This window comes from Culex quinquefasciatus, chromosome 2, assembly GCF_015732765.1.
Source record: "Culex quinquefasciatus strain JHB chromosome 2, VPISU_Cqui_1.0_pri_paternal, whole genome shotgun sequence".
Classification (NCBI taxonomy): Eukaryota; Metazoa; Arthropoda; class Insecta; order Diptera; family Culicidae; genus Culex; species Culex quinquefasciatus.
In genome coordinates this window covers 209,956,400-209,972,737 of record NC_051862.1, presented here as the reverse complement: position 1 = coordinate 209,972,737, position 16,338 = coordinate 209,956,400, and the positions used below count along the sequence as shown (strand labels likewise).

Here is a 16,338-nt window from a genome sequence, read left to right as displayed (position 1 = left end):
AAGTGACTTGCTTTTGCGAAATTTTCTGCTTAAATAGCGGCAGAGCCGGAGAACGGCACAAAAGGGGCGCGGTTTCGAATGCATACGCTCGCTCTGATTGGTCATCTGTCCGATTTGTACTGAAAAATTACTCATTTTGATTGCATGTTTTAAGTGCTTTAACTATGTTTAGTCAAACTATCTATGTAGTTAAACAATAGCTGAAGTCTTCCTCTTTCGATTGGTGGTCCAACCGTCTGTATTGATTTACAGGGAAAAAAGATATAAGCGTTCAAAATGTCCCCTTTTTTAACGCTTAAATGTGACGCTTTGGATCGAATTTCTGAACTGGCCCCCCAATATAGTAAGTAGAGACATAGTCCTATGTCAAAAAAAATCAAAAAATATTTCCAATGCATTTGATAAACTGTTTAGCAAATAGCTTTCGCATGCCTAAATATGGCTCAAAATTAGCACTTGAATTTAGCCCGTGAAATTGAACCACAGGCAGGGGTGCCAGGTTGCCAGAAAAATCTGAGAATGCCCGATTTTTCAAGTGTCAGCAAGAACAAAGATTAATCATGATCTGAGCCAGATTTCGACAGATTTTTCATTTTCCGTTGTTTTCGAACAACTTTTAAATAAAATAGAGAATTTTGATCAAAAAACGAAAAAAATTGTGAATATTTGTTATAATTAAAAAAGTAAATCCAACCTATTTGAAGCCAGAAAATCCATAAATCTTTCAAATTTACAAACTTTTGAATGAATTTATTTCTCCATTAAAAATTTCAAGATTTTCGTGTACAAGTTTTTCCAGATATTCTTTTTCTGAACTTGACAAGAGTTTTGCATGTTTGGCCACAGAACAAAAGCGATTTTGCAAATAAAAAAAATTAAAAAAAAGTTAAACAGCAAAAACAATTGAAACATAAAAAACTTCAGATTTGTTCATTTGTTCATTTGTTCATTTGTTCATTTGTTCATTTGTTCATTTGTTCATTTGTTCATTTGTTCATTTGTTCATTTGTTCATTTGTTCATCTGTTCATTTGTTCATTTGTTCATTTGTTCATTTGTTCATTTGTTCATTTGTTCATTTGTTCATTTGTTCATTTGTTCATTTGTTCATTTGTTCATTTGTTCATTTGTTCATTTGTTCATTTGTTCATTTGTTTCATAGATCATTGGTTCATTTTCAAGTTCTATTGAAATAAAAAAGGTTTGAATTTCAAATATTATTGATTTGTTCGTTTATTGGGATCGTACTTGAAAATTATCTTTGATTGCTGAAATAGTTTTTTTTTTTGTATTGAAGCTTGTTTTATTTGTATTCCTCCAATCAATCGTTTGCCAAAACACACATTTCTTCGCGCAAACATTTTCGGTTTTCCTTTTTTGTGGGAGATGCAATCAGCGTTTGGAGCTTCGAATTTTCTCATTTTGTCGATTAAAATAACTTGATATCACTTTTCGTTTTGCCTCTTTTCTAAAATATACAATTTGGTTGTTTTTTTGTTGTTGTTGTCTTGGATTTGTTTTCCATTCATTTTGCGATATTCCTTCTGGTTTCAAATGTAGTTTTTTTATTGATCATTTTTTGCTTTATTTACAATCGTACAATATTTATAGGTGTTATATTCCATGTTGGTATTTTTGCTTTGCTTTTATCTCGATTCAATAACTGTACAATTTTCAATTAGTTGTAAGCGTTTGATATTCGTTTTGCTTTTTTTTATTAAAAGAATTCATCATTGTATAAAAAATCTTTGCACTAGTCAAATTTGAAGGTAAAACTATCTCGCCGAACCGAAAGTTATCACTCTCTTGCTCTTTTTTGTTTTTGCTTTATTTCTTCTAATTAATTATCAACACCGATTTAACATGTAACGAGGGTGGTTTCGAAACTAAACCTAGTCAGCTCAGCCGCTTTTTAAGTAAAACAATCAACTTTATAAAACAAAGTTTCTTTTTCCTCGCTTACACCACGATCAATCCTCGCGCGTAGAATCCTGCGCTGTCACAATCTGCTTGGCTCGTTTATAATTCTCAATTCATAAAGTAAAGAATTTGTCGATTTTTTTTTAGCTAACCATCGAATCGAAGCGAAAAAGGCGGAAAAGGCAAAATTTGCGTGAGTCCCACGATTTATTTTCTTTTTTGTTTGTTTGTTTTTGTTATTTAGCTGTAGAATATTTGTTGTTGCTTGTTTTCTCTCTCTTAAATTTAGCTATTTTTGAGTTTCCGTTCCTTGGTGCTCTTGGTGGTGGGGCCGAGTGAGGTCCGGCGGAGGGCGGAGATGGCCGCACTCGGGGTCATCCCGGCCAGCGTGACGACACTGGTGCTCGTGGTCAGCTGTTGCGGTTGTTGGGTGGCAGTTGTGGCAGATGAGGGCACCGCGTCCAACGACGGTGCCGGCAACGACGACGAACCCATCGGCGGGGCTTGAGCAGGACCGGTTCCGTTGCTGGCGTGGCCGGTGCCGTTCGACTCCGCCGGTGGAGCCGCGACGATCAGCTCCTCTCAAACGGCTCCCACGGGGTCCTTGGTTTCTGGAAGCATGCCAATAGAAAGAAGAAAAAAGGACGGTTTTGAAAACGAGACGGTTCCGGCCAGGTAACGAGTCTGAACGAAATTCAACGTAAATTTACAACAACGAGAAACAGTCGCTTACCTTCCAAAAGTAATAAGGATAATTCAATTAAAATGTCTCGGGTACAACTTATTAAATTGCTTAATATTCAACCCCATCGAGCAGTTTTCCAAAAACTCAGTTAAAAGGATAATTTCATTAGTATCCCCCTCCCCCCTTCTTCCATCCCAACTTGAACAAATCCCATCGAATTTCCCGCTACTCATTTTCTCGAGAAGAGGGCACCATATTTACATAATATCCATCCTCCCCCTCCTCTCTCGGCGGAGATGATGACATCCCAACAATGGTCGTCGGAAATTTCGGCGACGACGTCTTACGGAATTGATTAATTGATCCTTCTGAGGAAATCGCTGCTCGGCGCTGCTTGAAGGATGTAAGTTGAAAGGGGAAAATGGTGAGTTTGACTGATGGAGGGATTTGAATTTTTGGCAGCAGCTTGCTGCATAGCATTATTAAGGTGGAGATTAACCCAATGAGGAAGTTAGTATGGATAGTAATTGGGTCAAAAGCTAATTAAACTAACTCATTTGGTAACGCTTTCTTTTGCCATGGGCTTGATCAAGATTTTTTATGTTGTGGAATTAAAAAACTGAAATAAGGTTGAATAATTCAACTTATAATGCATTATTTTTTCCCTTCTTGCTAATAATATAATAATTATTGAGGGCTCATTCATTCCTGTAAACATAACCAGCTAGCAAAAAAAAAAAAAAATTGCAAAATACAAAAATATTTAAATACCTTACGCCCTTCTCAAATGTTATTTTCGAGTACTATTGGCTCCATATACACAAAAATGGCTACAAAGTTTCATTGAAATTGGAGAGAGTCGGGTACAAAAGTACCAGAAAAATTTCTGATTTGAGCTGGAATTGCTCATAAAACAAATTGCTTGAACCAAGGTTGAACAAATTCTATGAGATTTTTTTTCTTTTAAACTTTAGCAGTGAGTAATTGAAAGGAATAGGAATAGTAATTTATTTTTTGCAATTCCGTCGTGAAACTATTTACCTTTCCTGTCATTCTTGAACGACGAAATAGCCTACTTTTCTGTACCAAAAATAACAGAATCGAATAGCAACACTTTTCAAAATAAATGCTGAAAAGTTCTACTTTTCAGCACTGACATGGGTGCTGAAAAGTTAAACTTTTCAGCACTTGTTTCGAAAAGTAACACTTTTCAACATTTATTTGATTTAAACGATTTATTGACAAAATACATGAAAATTCGACTTTAAATTTCACTAAATGGGTGTTCTTCGAAATTGCAAAAAATGTTGTCTGGAACTTGTTGCAAAACTTGATTTTTTCAGCACTCGTCGTATTTATCCAACTCGGTGAACCTCGTCGGATAAATGTACGACTCGTGCTGAAAAAATTCTCTTTTTGCAACTTGTTGCATAAACTACTATTTCAGTGCTTAAAAACATTTAAAAACTTTTTTTACTATTATTTAAAAATTCATATGTTTTTTTGTGTACTATTTTGCACATTGCTGTTTCTTTATTTTTAATGTCAAATTTTTAAATATTATTTAAGGGTTTTATTTAGTAGGTCCTTGTAAGTAAAAAAGTTAAACAAAAAAATGTGAGCTTTCGCACTTTTTTAAAACATCAAGTTTCCTAATGTATGATCGGCAGTTCTTTGCAAAATAAATGGGATATCAAAATAAAACTTTAGTTAAAGTTTCACATCCTTTCAATCAACATAAGTTCTTTGAATTATATTAATGTAAAAACAAGACTCTTTGAGAATATTTTGTCCGTATAGTTTTGCATTCTCTTGCCAATCACAAAAAAAAGTGCATCGAAAAAATTTTTTAAGCCTTTTTGTTTTATTTTAAGGTAGAGCTGTTCAGTAAATCGTTTTAGTAGTTTTTTTTTTGCCAAAAAAACAAAGCTTTGCTCATAATTTAAGATGCAAAAATGACTTTCAAAGAAATGTCATTTCGGAAAAACGTCCATCGATGAAACTTCCAATTCAGCAAATTGATCTTTTTTTTTTCTATGAGCAATTCTCTACGAAATCAGTCTTTTTTCTTAAATTTCGATTTTTGTATTTTTTAATCCGACTGAAACTTTTTTGGTGCCTTCGGTATGCCCAAAGAAGCCAATTTGCATCATTAGTTTGTCCATACAAATTTGGCAGCTGGCCATACAAAAATGATGCAAGAAAATTAAAAAATCTGTATCTTTTGAAGGAATTTTTTTCATCGATTTGGTGTCTTCGGCAAAGTTGTAGGTATGGATATGGGCTACACTGAAAAAAAATGATGCACGGTAAAATTTTTTTGATGATTTTTGTTTAACTTTTTGTCACTAAAACATGATTTGCAAAAAACACTATTTTTATTGTTTTTTTTTTTATTTTTTGATATGCTTTAGAGGCATCAAATGCCAACTTTTCAGAAATTTCCAAGTTGTGCAAAAAATCTTTGAGCGAGTAATGAATTTTTGAATCAATACTGATTTTTTCAAAAAATCGAAAAATTGGTCACAATAATTTTTCAAATTCATTTTCCGATGTAAAATCCAATTTGCAATCAAAAAGAACTGTAGTGAAATTTTGATAAAGTGCACCGTTTTCAAGTTAAATCCATTTTTAGGTGAATTTTTTGAAAATAGTCGCAGTTTTTCATTTTTTTTAAATCAGTGCACATGTTTGCCCACCTTTTTGAAAAAAATTTTTTTTTTTTAAACGCTGAGAGAATTCTCTATATTTTGCATTTCTGAACTTTGTTGATACGACTCTTAGTTGCTGAGATATTGCCAAATATGAAATAGTCGTGAAATTTTTCGATCTTTTCGAAAAAAAAAATATTTTCAAAAATTTTAAACCAAGACTAACATTTTTAAAGGGCGTAATATTGAATGTTTGGCCCTTTTGAAATGTTAGTCTTGGTTTAAAAATTTAGAAAAAAAAATTTCGAAAAGATCGGAAAATTTCACGAATGTTTCATATTTTAACATTGAAAATCGGACCATTAGTTGCTGAGATATCGACATTAGAAAATGGTGTGTTGTTTGGGTGGGACTTAGAAATCATAAATTTTCCTGTTTTTTAACCTTTGCATGGCAATATCTCAGCAACTAAGGGTCGTTTTAACAAAGTTCAAAAATGCAAAATATAGAGAATTTTCTCAGCTTTTCAAAAATATTTTTTTTTCAAATGTCGGCAAACATGTGCACTAATTTTAATAAATGAAAAACTGCGACTATTTTTAAAAAAGTCACCTAAAAATGGATTTAACTTGAAAACGGTGCACTTTATCAAAATTTTACTAGAGAACTTTTTGATTGCAAATTTGATTTTACGTCAAAAAATGAAGTTGAAAAACCCGATTGAAACTAAATTGTAAATGTTATTTTATTGAAACGATACCCTGTTAGTTTACGCTGTATATCAGGGCATGTGGATCTGAAATAAATTTTAGGAGCGAATAAAATTAGCAATCATTGTAATCGCTAGCACTAGATTTCAATAAATTATTATTGAATCATTTTTAAATGTTTAAGTAAATCAAAATGCAATATGTTTTCTTTTTAGATTTTTCAGTGGCAAACCAAGAAAAGCGTCAATTTTTTAAATAAATTTTGAAAAAATATTTTTGATTGATTTCACACAATGACTGTAACATAAAATATTGAAGCATTTTGCAATATTTTAGAAACACTTACAAAACAACGCAGTTTTTTTAAAAATTCAAAATTCTGAATTATCTAAAATTCAAAATTCTTCTCATTCTCGACCTAAATAAGATAAGTGATACGAATTAAAAGTACCTAAAAGTATCATGTGCACGGATAAAAAAGAGTTCCCAAAATCGTGAACAAGCGTTCATGAAAATAGGAACCACGAACAAAGTGTTCAAATCTCATGGTACGATTTCGAAAAACGTACCATGGAATTTGAACACTTTGTTCGTGGTTCCTATTTTCATGAACGCTTGTTCACGATTTAAGGAAATCTTTTTTCTCCGTGTGAGTGAACTACAGATTGTTTTTATGCTTTGTTAATAATGAAAGCGTATTTTTAATACAAAAAATAAAAAAGAGATGTTATGACATTTACAATATTATTCATAAAATTTATTAATACAAATAGTGGTAAATTTTAAATGATCAAATTCAATTAGAATTTTGCATGCTACAAAAATTTTAATGAAAAAAATTCTAAATAATGCTTTAATTATTGCAATTGTACAGGTGAAGCATTTTTAAGATATTAAAATGATTCGTTATAGGGGTAATTCTCCACCAACTCACACGAAATCAGAAAAAGTATCCCCGACCCCTCTTCGATTTTCGTGAAACTTTGCTCTAAGGAGTAATTTTGGTCCCTGATCACGAATCCGAGGTCTATTTTTCGATATGTCGTGACGGTGGAGCAGTATGACCCAGTTCATTTTTCTGGTATTTTACTAAGACACGTTTTTCAGTGATTTGTAGCTCGCAACCGTGAAGAGATAGAAATTTGTATCAAAGGGACTTTTATGTAAAATTAGACGCCCGATTTGATGGCGTACTAAAAATTCCGAAAAAAATATTTCATCAAATCAAGTTAAAAAATAGTTTTAAAATCGCTGCCATTTCCCGTAACTCAACTGTAAAAAATCGTGAGACATGTCATTTTATGGAAAATTTAATAATATTTTCGAATCTGAAATAACCCAGAAGGGTCATTTTTTCATTTAGAACAAAATTTTTCATTTTTAAATAACGTGTTTTTTTAACTTTGCAGGGTTACATTTTAGAGTGCAACAATGTTCTACAAAATTGTAGAGCAATCAAAAACAAAAATTATGATATATTGACATAAGGGGTTTGCATGTATTCTTTACGAGTTATCAGAATTCTCGTGGCGCAGGGGTAGCGGCTTCGGCTGCCGATCCCGATGATGCTATGAGACGCGGGTTCGATTCCCGCCTTATCCACTGAGCTTCTATCGGATGGTGAAGTAAAACGTCGGTCCCGGTTTCTCCTGTCTCGTCAGAGGCGCTGGAGCAGAAATCCCACGTTAGAGGAAGGCCATGCCCCGGGGGGCGTAGTGCCAATAGTTTCCTTTTTTTCAGAATTTTACGAAACAGTTTTTTGAAAAAGTTATTTTGACCATTTTTGACCAGTTTTTTTTCGAATATTTAACCCCAAAAACTCAATCGTGTGCTTTTGAAAGTATTTTTTTGGAATGTTCAGCTAATTTTGCATAAGAATGACGCCTTGAACGATTGTTGTGGCTTGAAAAGCTTCTAAAACTTTTTAAATTCAGCTTCTAAAACTTTGTAAATTCAATTCAGCAAAATATGTTTACACTTTAACATTAAGAAATGACTTCGAGACATTGAGCCATTTTCTTTGAAGACATTTTGAATTATATTGTTGGGCTTGAATGACCAGGGATGCATTTTTATGCAGTTGATAGGTTTGTTTTATAGCATTAAAATTTTAAAATACCGATATTACACTTGAGCAGTCAATTAATTTAATCAATCTTATTTTTTTCAAAATGCTTAGTTTCTAACCCTTCAGTGAAATCAGTCTACGTCATCTCAGCCACAAGCTACCAGCAACCGATTTTCCCAGCATAAGTTATTCATAAATTCACCACCCTTCCCCTTCCCACCACTCTAGCCGCAAGCAGCGTGAGATGTATTAACTTATTAAACAATCGTCCTTGCTGCTTCCAGCTTCATCATCGCTCCAAAGTGGCGCCAAATTAGAATATGACTTGCTTGGCACAAGGCATTTAGTCTGGCGCGCCATGAAGTGGAAAAGTTTCGCGCGGTGGGCCATCTGCTGCCAACTTCCAACATTACGGGATGCAACTCATCGTGAAAGTGCGCTTGAAACAACACTGCAAAAGTGTACTGTTCGGTACTACTGTAAAACTGTAATTACTCCGACAATGAGCGGGTCGACTCTCCCGAGGGGGGAAAGGAAACCATTCGTAGCAAATGATTTCAGTCTAGAGGCCGGCAAAAACGAGAAAGTTTTGCCCTGCACCGCTGTTTCCAATTAAACAGTGGGACTGCTAAAACTGGAAGAAAAATAAAAGCTCCCTCACCGTGTGATGACCATCATAAAACCGCTGGGCATGGACGAAAGCTCTTGAAAAAGCGTAAAAATCGTCATTTGGATGAGGAGCCGGCATGCAAAGCCACAATCATCATAAACTGAAAATCTCTTTGTGTTTCTCCACGTTGAAGTTTAGTGGAGCATTGTCCGGGAAGAAAAAAATCTCGTCTCGAGGTACTTCCGTCGAGGACAGCATCCGAAACCTGTCCTGGTGCCACTCCCTACGGGGAAGGAGGAACCGCACAAAGGCAGCTCTAAAGATACAAAATACTAATGATTAAAGGCATAAAATATGAATGCATAAAAAGTAACTGGCCGCCTTTTATCTCCAAAGAGATTTTTGTGCGCTGCACAAATGTGAGTACACTCAATTGTACTTCTAAATAAAATTTGAGTTTTTTTTTGCAGTTTGAAATCTATTTAAAAATTTGAAAAAATCAGATTGAAATTTATTGTACTTCATGACATTGCAATTTTGTTTCAAAACTTAATAAATTTAATTTTGGCGTATTTTAAACAACTGAGAACATTCTTGAACATATATCTTTGAAATTTGTGTATCTTTTCTTTTATTCGCCTCACAACAGAACAACTCTGCATGCTTTCAGAGTCATAAAGCTTTTGGTATACCACCTACAGCCACACCCCCAACACCCTGCCTTCGGTGGGAGACAAAATGCATGTGGGGGGCGTGCGGTCAGGACTTGGTTTTTCTGTCATGTGTGTGACAAGAATTCACCATTCTCAGCCCTTTTGGTGGGAGATTCAGTCACGCTAAAACAAATTCTGTTTAGTAATTCTGTATGTTTTCGCTAATTGACTTTTCTGTGTATTTTTTTGTATTTGGAAAAAAAATCTTTGTCTATGCATTTTCTAGGCCAAAGCCATTTGCATCATTATTTATTTTACACAAATTTTATGAACCTGTCATACACAATTGGAATGTTAAATTTGAAAATCTGTTTCTTGTAGGAGAAAGTAGGGCAAGACGAAAACAAACATTTTGTGGTACCGTACGTCGTAAATTCACTAAAATTAAAAATAAATTTGATTAAACCCAAACATGTTGAAAAAGATTCTAGACGCAGGAGAATAAATTTTAAATTGATTTCATCTAATTACACATGAATTTTCGTTAGAATTTTGAAGTTTTTCGAAAAAAAATTATGCCCCCTAATTTTTTAAACAAGTACTTTAAAAAAAAAATAGGTGCACCGATAAAAAAACTACCTCGATTTTTTACACTACATTACATGAAATTTATTCCGCCCAAAATTAAATTTTTGAATTTTCGAGCATTTTGGGATGGTGCTAGAGGGTGAGCGGGAATTCCCGGGAAAAAAATCCCGGGAAATCGATCATTTTTGGACCTCTCGATTCCCGGGAAATTTGGTCGAGACTCCCGGGAAATTTTATTCTTATAAATATGAAAGCCAAATTATATAAACTAATCAGAAAACCATTTAAAAAAACGATATTGTCCAGAACATTGAACATTGACAAAAACTTTTAACTCCCGGGTCCCGGGAATTCCCGGGAAATAGCAAAATACAACTCTCGATTCCCGGGAAATTGAAAATCTCGAGAATCGTCACCCTCTAGATGGTGCAAAATCTGAAACCAGAATTATATTTTTTTTAAATGATATTACCTACCGTCATCGTGAGTGACAGTAGGTCTGGGGGGTTTGATTGGTCACACAAAAATGCTGAAATTTGTATGACCCTATCTTACCCCCCAGGTCCAATGTCACCCCTGATGACAGTAAAAATTTTGAACAAATGTTTACACAAAGTTTTAAAATTCACCCTAAATCTTCAATCTGAATCCACAATCATAAACGAAGGAATTTCGGCATTTATTTTTCATACTTTTGCAACTACAAATATTCATACGAAAAGCACACTTCTTAAGGGACCATCCATAAACCACGTGGACACTTTAGGGGGAGGGGGTTGTGGCGATCGTCCACGCTCCATACAAACAAGTTTTTTTTTGTATGGACAATTGTCCACGAAGGGGGGGGGGGGGGTGAGATTTCCAAAAAAGTGTCCACGTGGTTTATGGATGGTCCCTAAACAATTAACAAAAATTACCCAAAAGCTGAGAAAAGTTTCTAGTTGCTGAGACTCAAACTCAAACAATTCTCTACCAAAACCGAAAGTGGATTTTATTTGTATTTTTTGATTTGGCTCAAACTTTATGGGCCCTATGACCAAAGAAGCTATTTTGCGTCATTGGTTCACCCATATAAGTCTCCATACAATTTTGGCATCTGTCCATACAAAAATGGTACGTAAATATTCGAATAACTGTAACTTTTGAATGAATTTTCTGATCAATTTGTTAGTCTTGATAAATTTTTTTAAACGTTTTTTTCGAAAAGATCGGAAAATTTCACAAATATTTCATGTTTTAACATTGAAAATCGAACCATTAGTTACTGAGATATCGACATTAGAAAATGGTGGGCTGTTTGGGTGAGACTTAGAAAACTTCAATTTTTGTTGAAGCCGCTGTATCTCAGCAATTTGAGGTCCAATCTTCAATGTCTCTTTGACAATTTAATATCAAATTTTCTGAACATTTTCTAAAAAAAATATTTTTAAAAATGATTACTCATGGTCTCTATTTTAAAAAATCGAAAAACTGCAAATATTTCGCTAAAATCAAACTTTCGGTGGCTATATCTTGAAAACAGAGCGTTTTCTCAAAAAATCAGTAAAGTACTTTATGATTGGAAATTATGTCAAATTTGGTTTTGCATGAATTTAATTTTTTTCCCAAAAATCACTATTTTTTCAATAACTCATAATTCGGCGGCAGAATTTTTGCCCATGTTTTTCTATGGCTCAACAGTTGCGGGTTTTGTCCGCTAAAATAAATCAAAAAATCTCGAAAATCAAAAAATATGTATTTTGGGAAATTGAGTTTTTGTGAAAAAATTTTGATAAAAAATCTGCATTTTTTTTTTCAGTGTTCCTATATTTTTTTCTGAACAGTCCTCAACAATACCTACAACTTTGCCGAAGACACCACATTGATCAGGAAATTCATTCAAAAGTTAAAGATATTCGAATATTTACATACCATTTTTGTATGGACAGCAGCCAAAATTAAATGGAGACTTGTATGGGTGAACCAACGACACAAAATAGCTTCTTTGGTCATAGGAAAGGCCCTCACAAAGTTTGAGTCAAATAAAAAATTACAAAAAATAAAAATGGTCGAAATCAACCGCTTTCGTAGAGAGTTGCTCAACTATAAAAGTTTATAATTTGTGAATATTATTCTATGTTATATTATATTATATTATATTTACAACATTAGATATTTTGAAACTTTTGAGAAAATTTTCTTTGCCTTAATATGAAGCCACTGGAAAATTTTCTGATCGTTTAAATAAAAATCAGTTTAAAAATTTTCAAATCAACTCGAAAATCCTAAATGATCTGTAAAAATATATTTAAAACGTAAGGGTTGTTTTTAAATTTTTCAAATCGTGATTTTTTTTCAATAAAAAAATTGAAAATTTCCATTTGTTTGATTAAAAATCGAATCCTTAGTTTCCAAGTTATGGTCTGATAAAAAATGGACTTATTTGGTGAAACTAGTTTAACCTAGAGGATAGGTCGTTAGCTCAGTCCAGTTCGTCTCTTAGGGTCCTGTCTCGGTCGAGTCATTGGTGGGATCCAAGGGTCGTCAGTTCGAACGCCAGGGTGGATGGAAGAAGAGGTTAGCAATTGCTTCAACAATCAAGATTTCGGACACCTTGTTTGAAATAGAAATCTCGCAATCGAGAACACCAGGGCAATGATGTAGAGCGAACAATTTATTTGTTGATTTGATCAGTAATTGAGTAATTGATCAGAAATTTGCTTACTAGATTTAAGACTTGCGAAATTCTAGACAATAACTGCTAAGAGAGTCGAAGAAATCGGATCAAATATGAGGAGTTTCTATGTAACTCCCGTTACTTTGTAGCAGACGTGAAAGTGAAGTTAACTGAACAAATTGGCAATCGTTGATATTATTTAGAAAGTCATTTTTGCAGAATTCTGGAGCAACACGAGAAAAGGGCGGATAAGCATTTTGACATCGGGCACTGTTTTGCAAATTCCGAGCAAACAGGTAACTTTTTCACAAAATTTGAAATGTTAAAAAATCTGGCCTTCCGAGCTATCTTTGAACACTGCGGGATTTGTTAAATAGTTCTGGCTGTCAAAATGCAGCATTTTTTTTTTATTTTTAAAAATGTTATTGTGCAGCACTTGTTAATGTAAAATTTATTCATTTTTGTCACTAGCCATTTCTCCGCTGCTGCTGAAATCCAAATTTGAGTGTTAAGCATTGCAACAGGATACTTAAAGACAAAAAATAACCCAGACTGCTCAAAATGTTTACATCGGGACAATTTCAACTAAAAAAGATATAGAGATGAAATGTCCTCCCACTGACCCAAACTGATTTGATCTCTGTTTGAGCTCAATCAGTAGATTTTCCAGTTGAAATCGCTCCAAACGAAATGATGAGCTCGTCCATTACGGATTTGCTCTCGGTGACCAGAGTAATTAAACTCATCCCTTTTAATGGCTCTGCAAATCATGTGCTCTCCCGTTAGCACGCCCGTAGTAAAAGTTTTGAGCAGAACGATCGATTGCCATCAGTCTGCAGCTTCTCGAACACGAGGGGCGGAAGTTAGATCGGAAATTTTGCAACCCCCGTTCATCAGGCAGGCCATCCGAGTCCTGTTCAAACAGCTTCTCGAACAGCAGAAATTTGTGGAACGAGAGTGCAAAGGAGAGTGTCATCAACACCCCAACTCCTCGTTGATGAAGGGATTATTTATGGTCCCTTTCATCAATCAACAAGAGTGATAGTGGGGCCAACTACTACTACTACTACTATAATGCTACCATAGTGCTACCTATAGTGCTACTCGGGCAATAGTTCTAACAAGTTGAGGAAGAGTCGATTCGCAAACACTCCTCTTCGATCATTTTCCAAACAAACAGCCCTCTGGCCTTTACTCGTTCTTCCCATGCAGAAAGGAAAAATCGACGACGAGCCAACTCGAAAAGCCGAAATCCTTCAAATCTTGCCAACTTTGGCCGCTCTCTAACGAACGCTTGTCACGTGCCGCCTTGAAAGCTTGCTTCTTCTCCTCCCTCCTTCCCACACTTAAACTATGCAAATCGAAAACAAACATTTTGCATAAATTATGCTAATTTGGCTGAGCTGGTTGTTCGTTCGGTCGGTGTCTGTCTGCCACTAGACCGGGCGGTTTGACTCGTTGCTTCAGTTTTCGAGGTGGTCAGGAAGGAGTCGGCAGAAGTGCAACAGATTCGAGCTTTTCGCGAACTTTTTTATTTCGCTATCGCGAGTGGGGTTTCCTTTAGGGAAATGAATTTGTTTGGGGGAGGTTGAAATGGAAAGAGGTTTGGGGAGGAGGAGGAGGATGGTGAGAAGATAAATTTGTGAAGACGCTTAAGGATGATAAATTGTGTTTATTACACCGAAATATGCTATCATAATTAAAAGTGATTGTACTCAAGGCGGGTGATAGGAAGCCTTGGCTCGTAATTTGATTTTTTTTATATTTAAATACTGTTCCGTTTCTTTTAAGTCGTACCCATGTGATTTATTTTATGCAAATTTCATTCTACGCTTATTCATTAGCACAAGTAACATCAAACACTGAAAACTGTAGAAAAATCCTAGGACCAACAAACCATGAAAATACTTGTAGTAAAAAAGTGATGTTTTTTATCACAATAAAGAGAGAGAGAGTGATACACAACAATATCAGATAGCGCGTAATAAAAAGATATAAAAAGGTGTAATACAGCAAGGCAACATTTCAACAGGACGCAAAAGCACAGAAACGGAAGTGAGAGCTTCAGGAGGGGTGCCCTCAGCAAGTTGAGAGAAAGAGTTTATTTACCTGCGTTTCCGAGCGGTGAGTTCAGTTGATTCCATGATGAGGTTTTCCGTGAGAGCAGTCATAAAAGACACAATCACGATTCCGTCATTGTTCGTAGGCATTTGTGTGAGCACGTGTGACACCCATTAAGAGGATTTTGATCAATTTTCCAAAAAGCATTTAAAGTCGTGGTGGCATGACATCATGGTTCCAGAACGTCCCAGAACGTCCCCGTTGGTGGCCATCAATGTCCATTAAAGTGAGCAGAGGTTGATGCTGAACGTCCAGAAGGTCAGGAGAGGCAGAGGCAGAGGCAGAACAGAGAGCAGAGAGCAAAAGGCAACCAAACTGAACAGAAAGCTGGAAGAAGGTGCCCATTTGCGGTTGACGTTGACAGCGAAAGACCTACAGATTATCGTCCCATCATGCTGGAGAAAGAGAGAGAGAGAGAGAGAGACGGGACGAGGACGATTTTGTGATTGTTTGGTTTTCGAAACGGCAATCGATGGTGATTGAAGCGTGTGTTGTTTTTTGTTTGTGAGTGTGTGTCAGTGTCGGAAATCAAACCGAGAAGTAGAGAGAAAAAGACAAAACACGTTGGGAAGGGTAATAAGAACGAGAAAAATGAAATAAATAAGGAGAAGGGAAAAAGCACTCATATAAAGTAAGCATTTCTACTGTATAACAAACTTCTAACTACCAGCAGAAGAAGAATACTTGGGGACATTGGTTCACAATTGGAACACATTTTTAATCTGATATTCTTGCAATTTTGTTCAAAAGACAGACCAAGTTTGATTCGGTTACGGCATGTATGGAGTTAATTCAAAACAATAAAACATAATTTTCAATTTTCGTTTTTATTTATGTTTGTCTAGCCCCCTGAAACATTTTCAATCATTTTCAATTTCCTACAAAATTAATTTGAAAACAGTTGAATGTATCAGTGTCAAGATATAGATATTTGATATTACAGCAATTCTCTACGAAATCGGCCGATTTCGACCTTTTTTATTTTTTTTTTGTATTTTTTCCTTTGGCTCAAACTTTGAGGGGGCCTTCCCTATGACCAAAGAAGCCCAAAGAAGTCATTGGTTCACCCACACCCAATATTGGAAACTATGAAAATGTGTAACTTTTGAAAAAGTTTTCTGATCAAAGTTTGTAAGAATATTCAGTTAAAATTAGTACACGGAATAAAAAAAAACAATTTTTGTATTATTTTTTTCTTAAAAACTATTTTTGCCAAAATCAGTATTGTTTGATTTTCAAGATATTTTAAATGTTTTAGGGAAACAAAACCCGCAACTTTTGAGTCATATAGAAGCATTTAACATTTTTTAAAAGCAAAATATTGATTTCAGCGAAATATTTGCAGTTTTTCGATTTTTGCAAAGAAAGTGACCATGAATGACCATTTCCAATTTATTTTTTAAATTCAGAAAATTTGGTATAACTAACTAACTGCAACTAACGGTCTGATTTTCAATGTTTAATAAATCCAACATTCGTAAAATGGCGGGGGGGGGGGGGGATCAACGGTTGTTCAGTTCAGGCTCCATTAAAAAAAAATGTTTTGTATGGAAATCGTCCACGAGTGGGGAGGGGTGGGGGCTCTTAAATTTCAAAAAAATGTCCACGTGGTTAGTGGATGGTCCCTTAGTGGAATTGATTAATTTTATGAAATATGAAATTTTGACGTTTTCAACA

At 34.9% G+C, this 16,338-nt stretch overlaps 1 protein-coding gene across 4 annotated transcripts in view; it reads right to left on the bottom strand.

Moving 5' to 3' along the window:
• Positions 1 to 2,356: 2,356 nt before the first annotated feature.
• Positions 2,357 to 16,338, bottom strand: part of LOC6051796 (potassium voltage-gated channel protein Shaw) — a 261,314-nt gene continuing 247,332 nt past the window's right edge. For 2 of the 4 annotated variants that reach the window (XM_038258170.1, XM_038258171.1), the window contains one exon: positions 2,357 to 2,542. In XM_038258170.1, coding sequence (XP_038114098.1) covers positions 2,502 to 2,542 — 41 coding nt within the window. In that variant the 3' untranslated portion in view covers positions 2,357 to 2,501. Of the gene's footprint in view, positions 2,543 to 14,649; positions 15,057 to 16,338 lie in introns of all 4 variants that reach the window. The other 2 variants (XR_005277836.1, XM_038258172.1) reach the window with 2 other exon arrangements.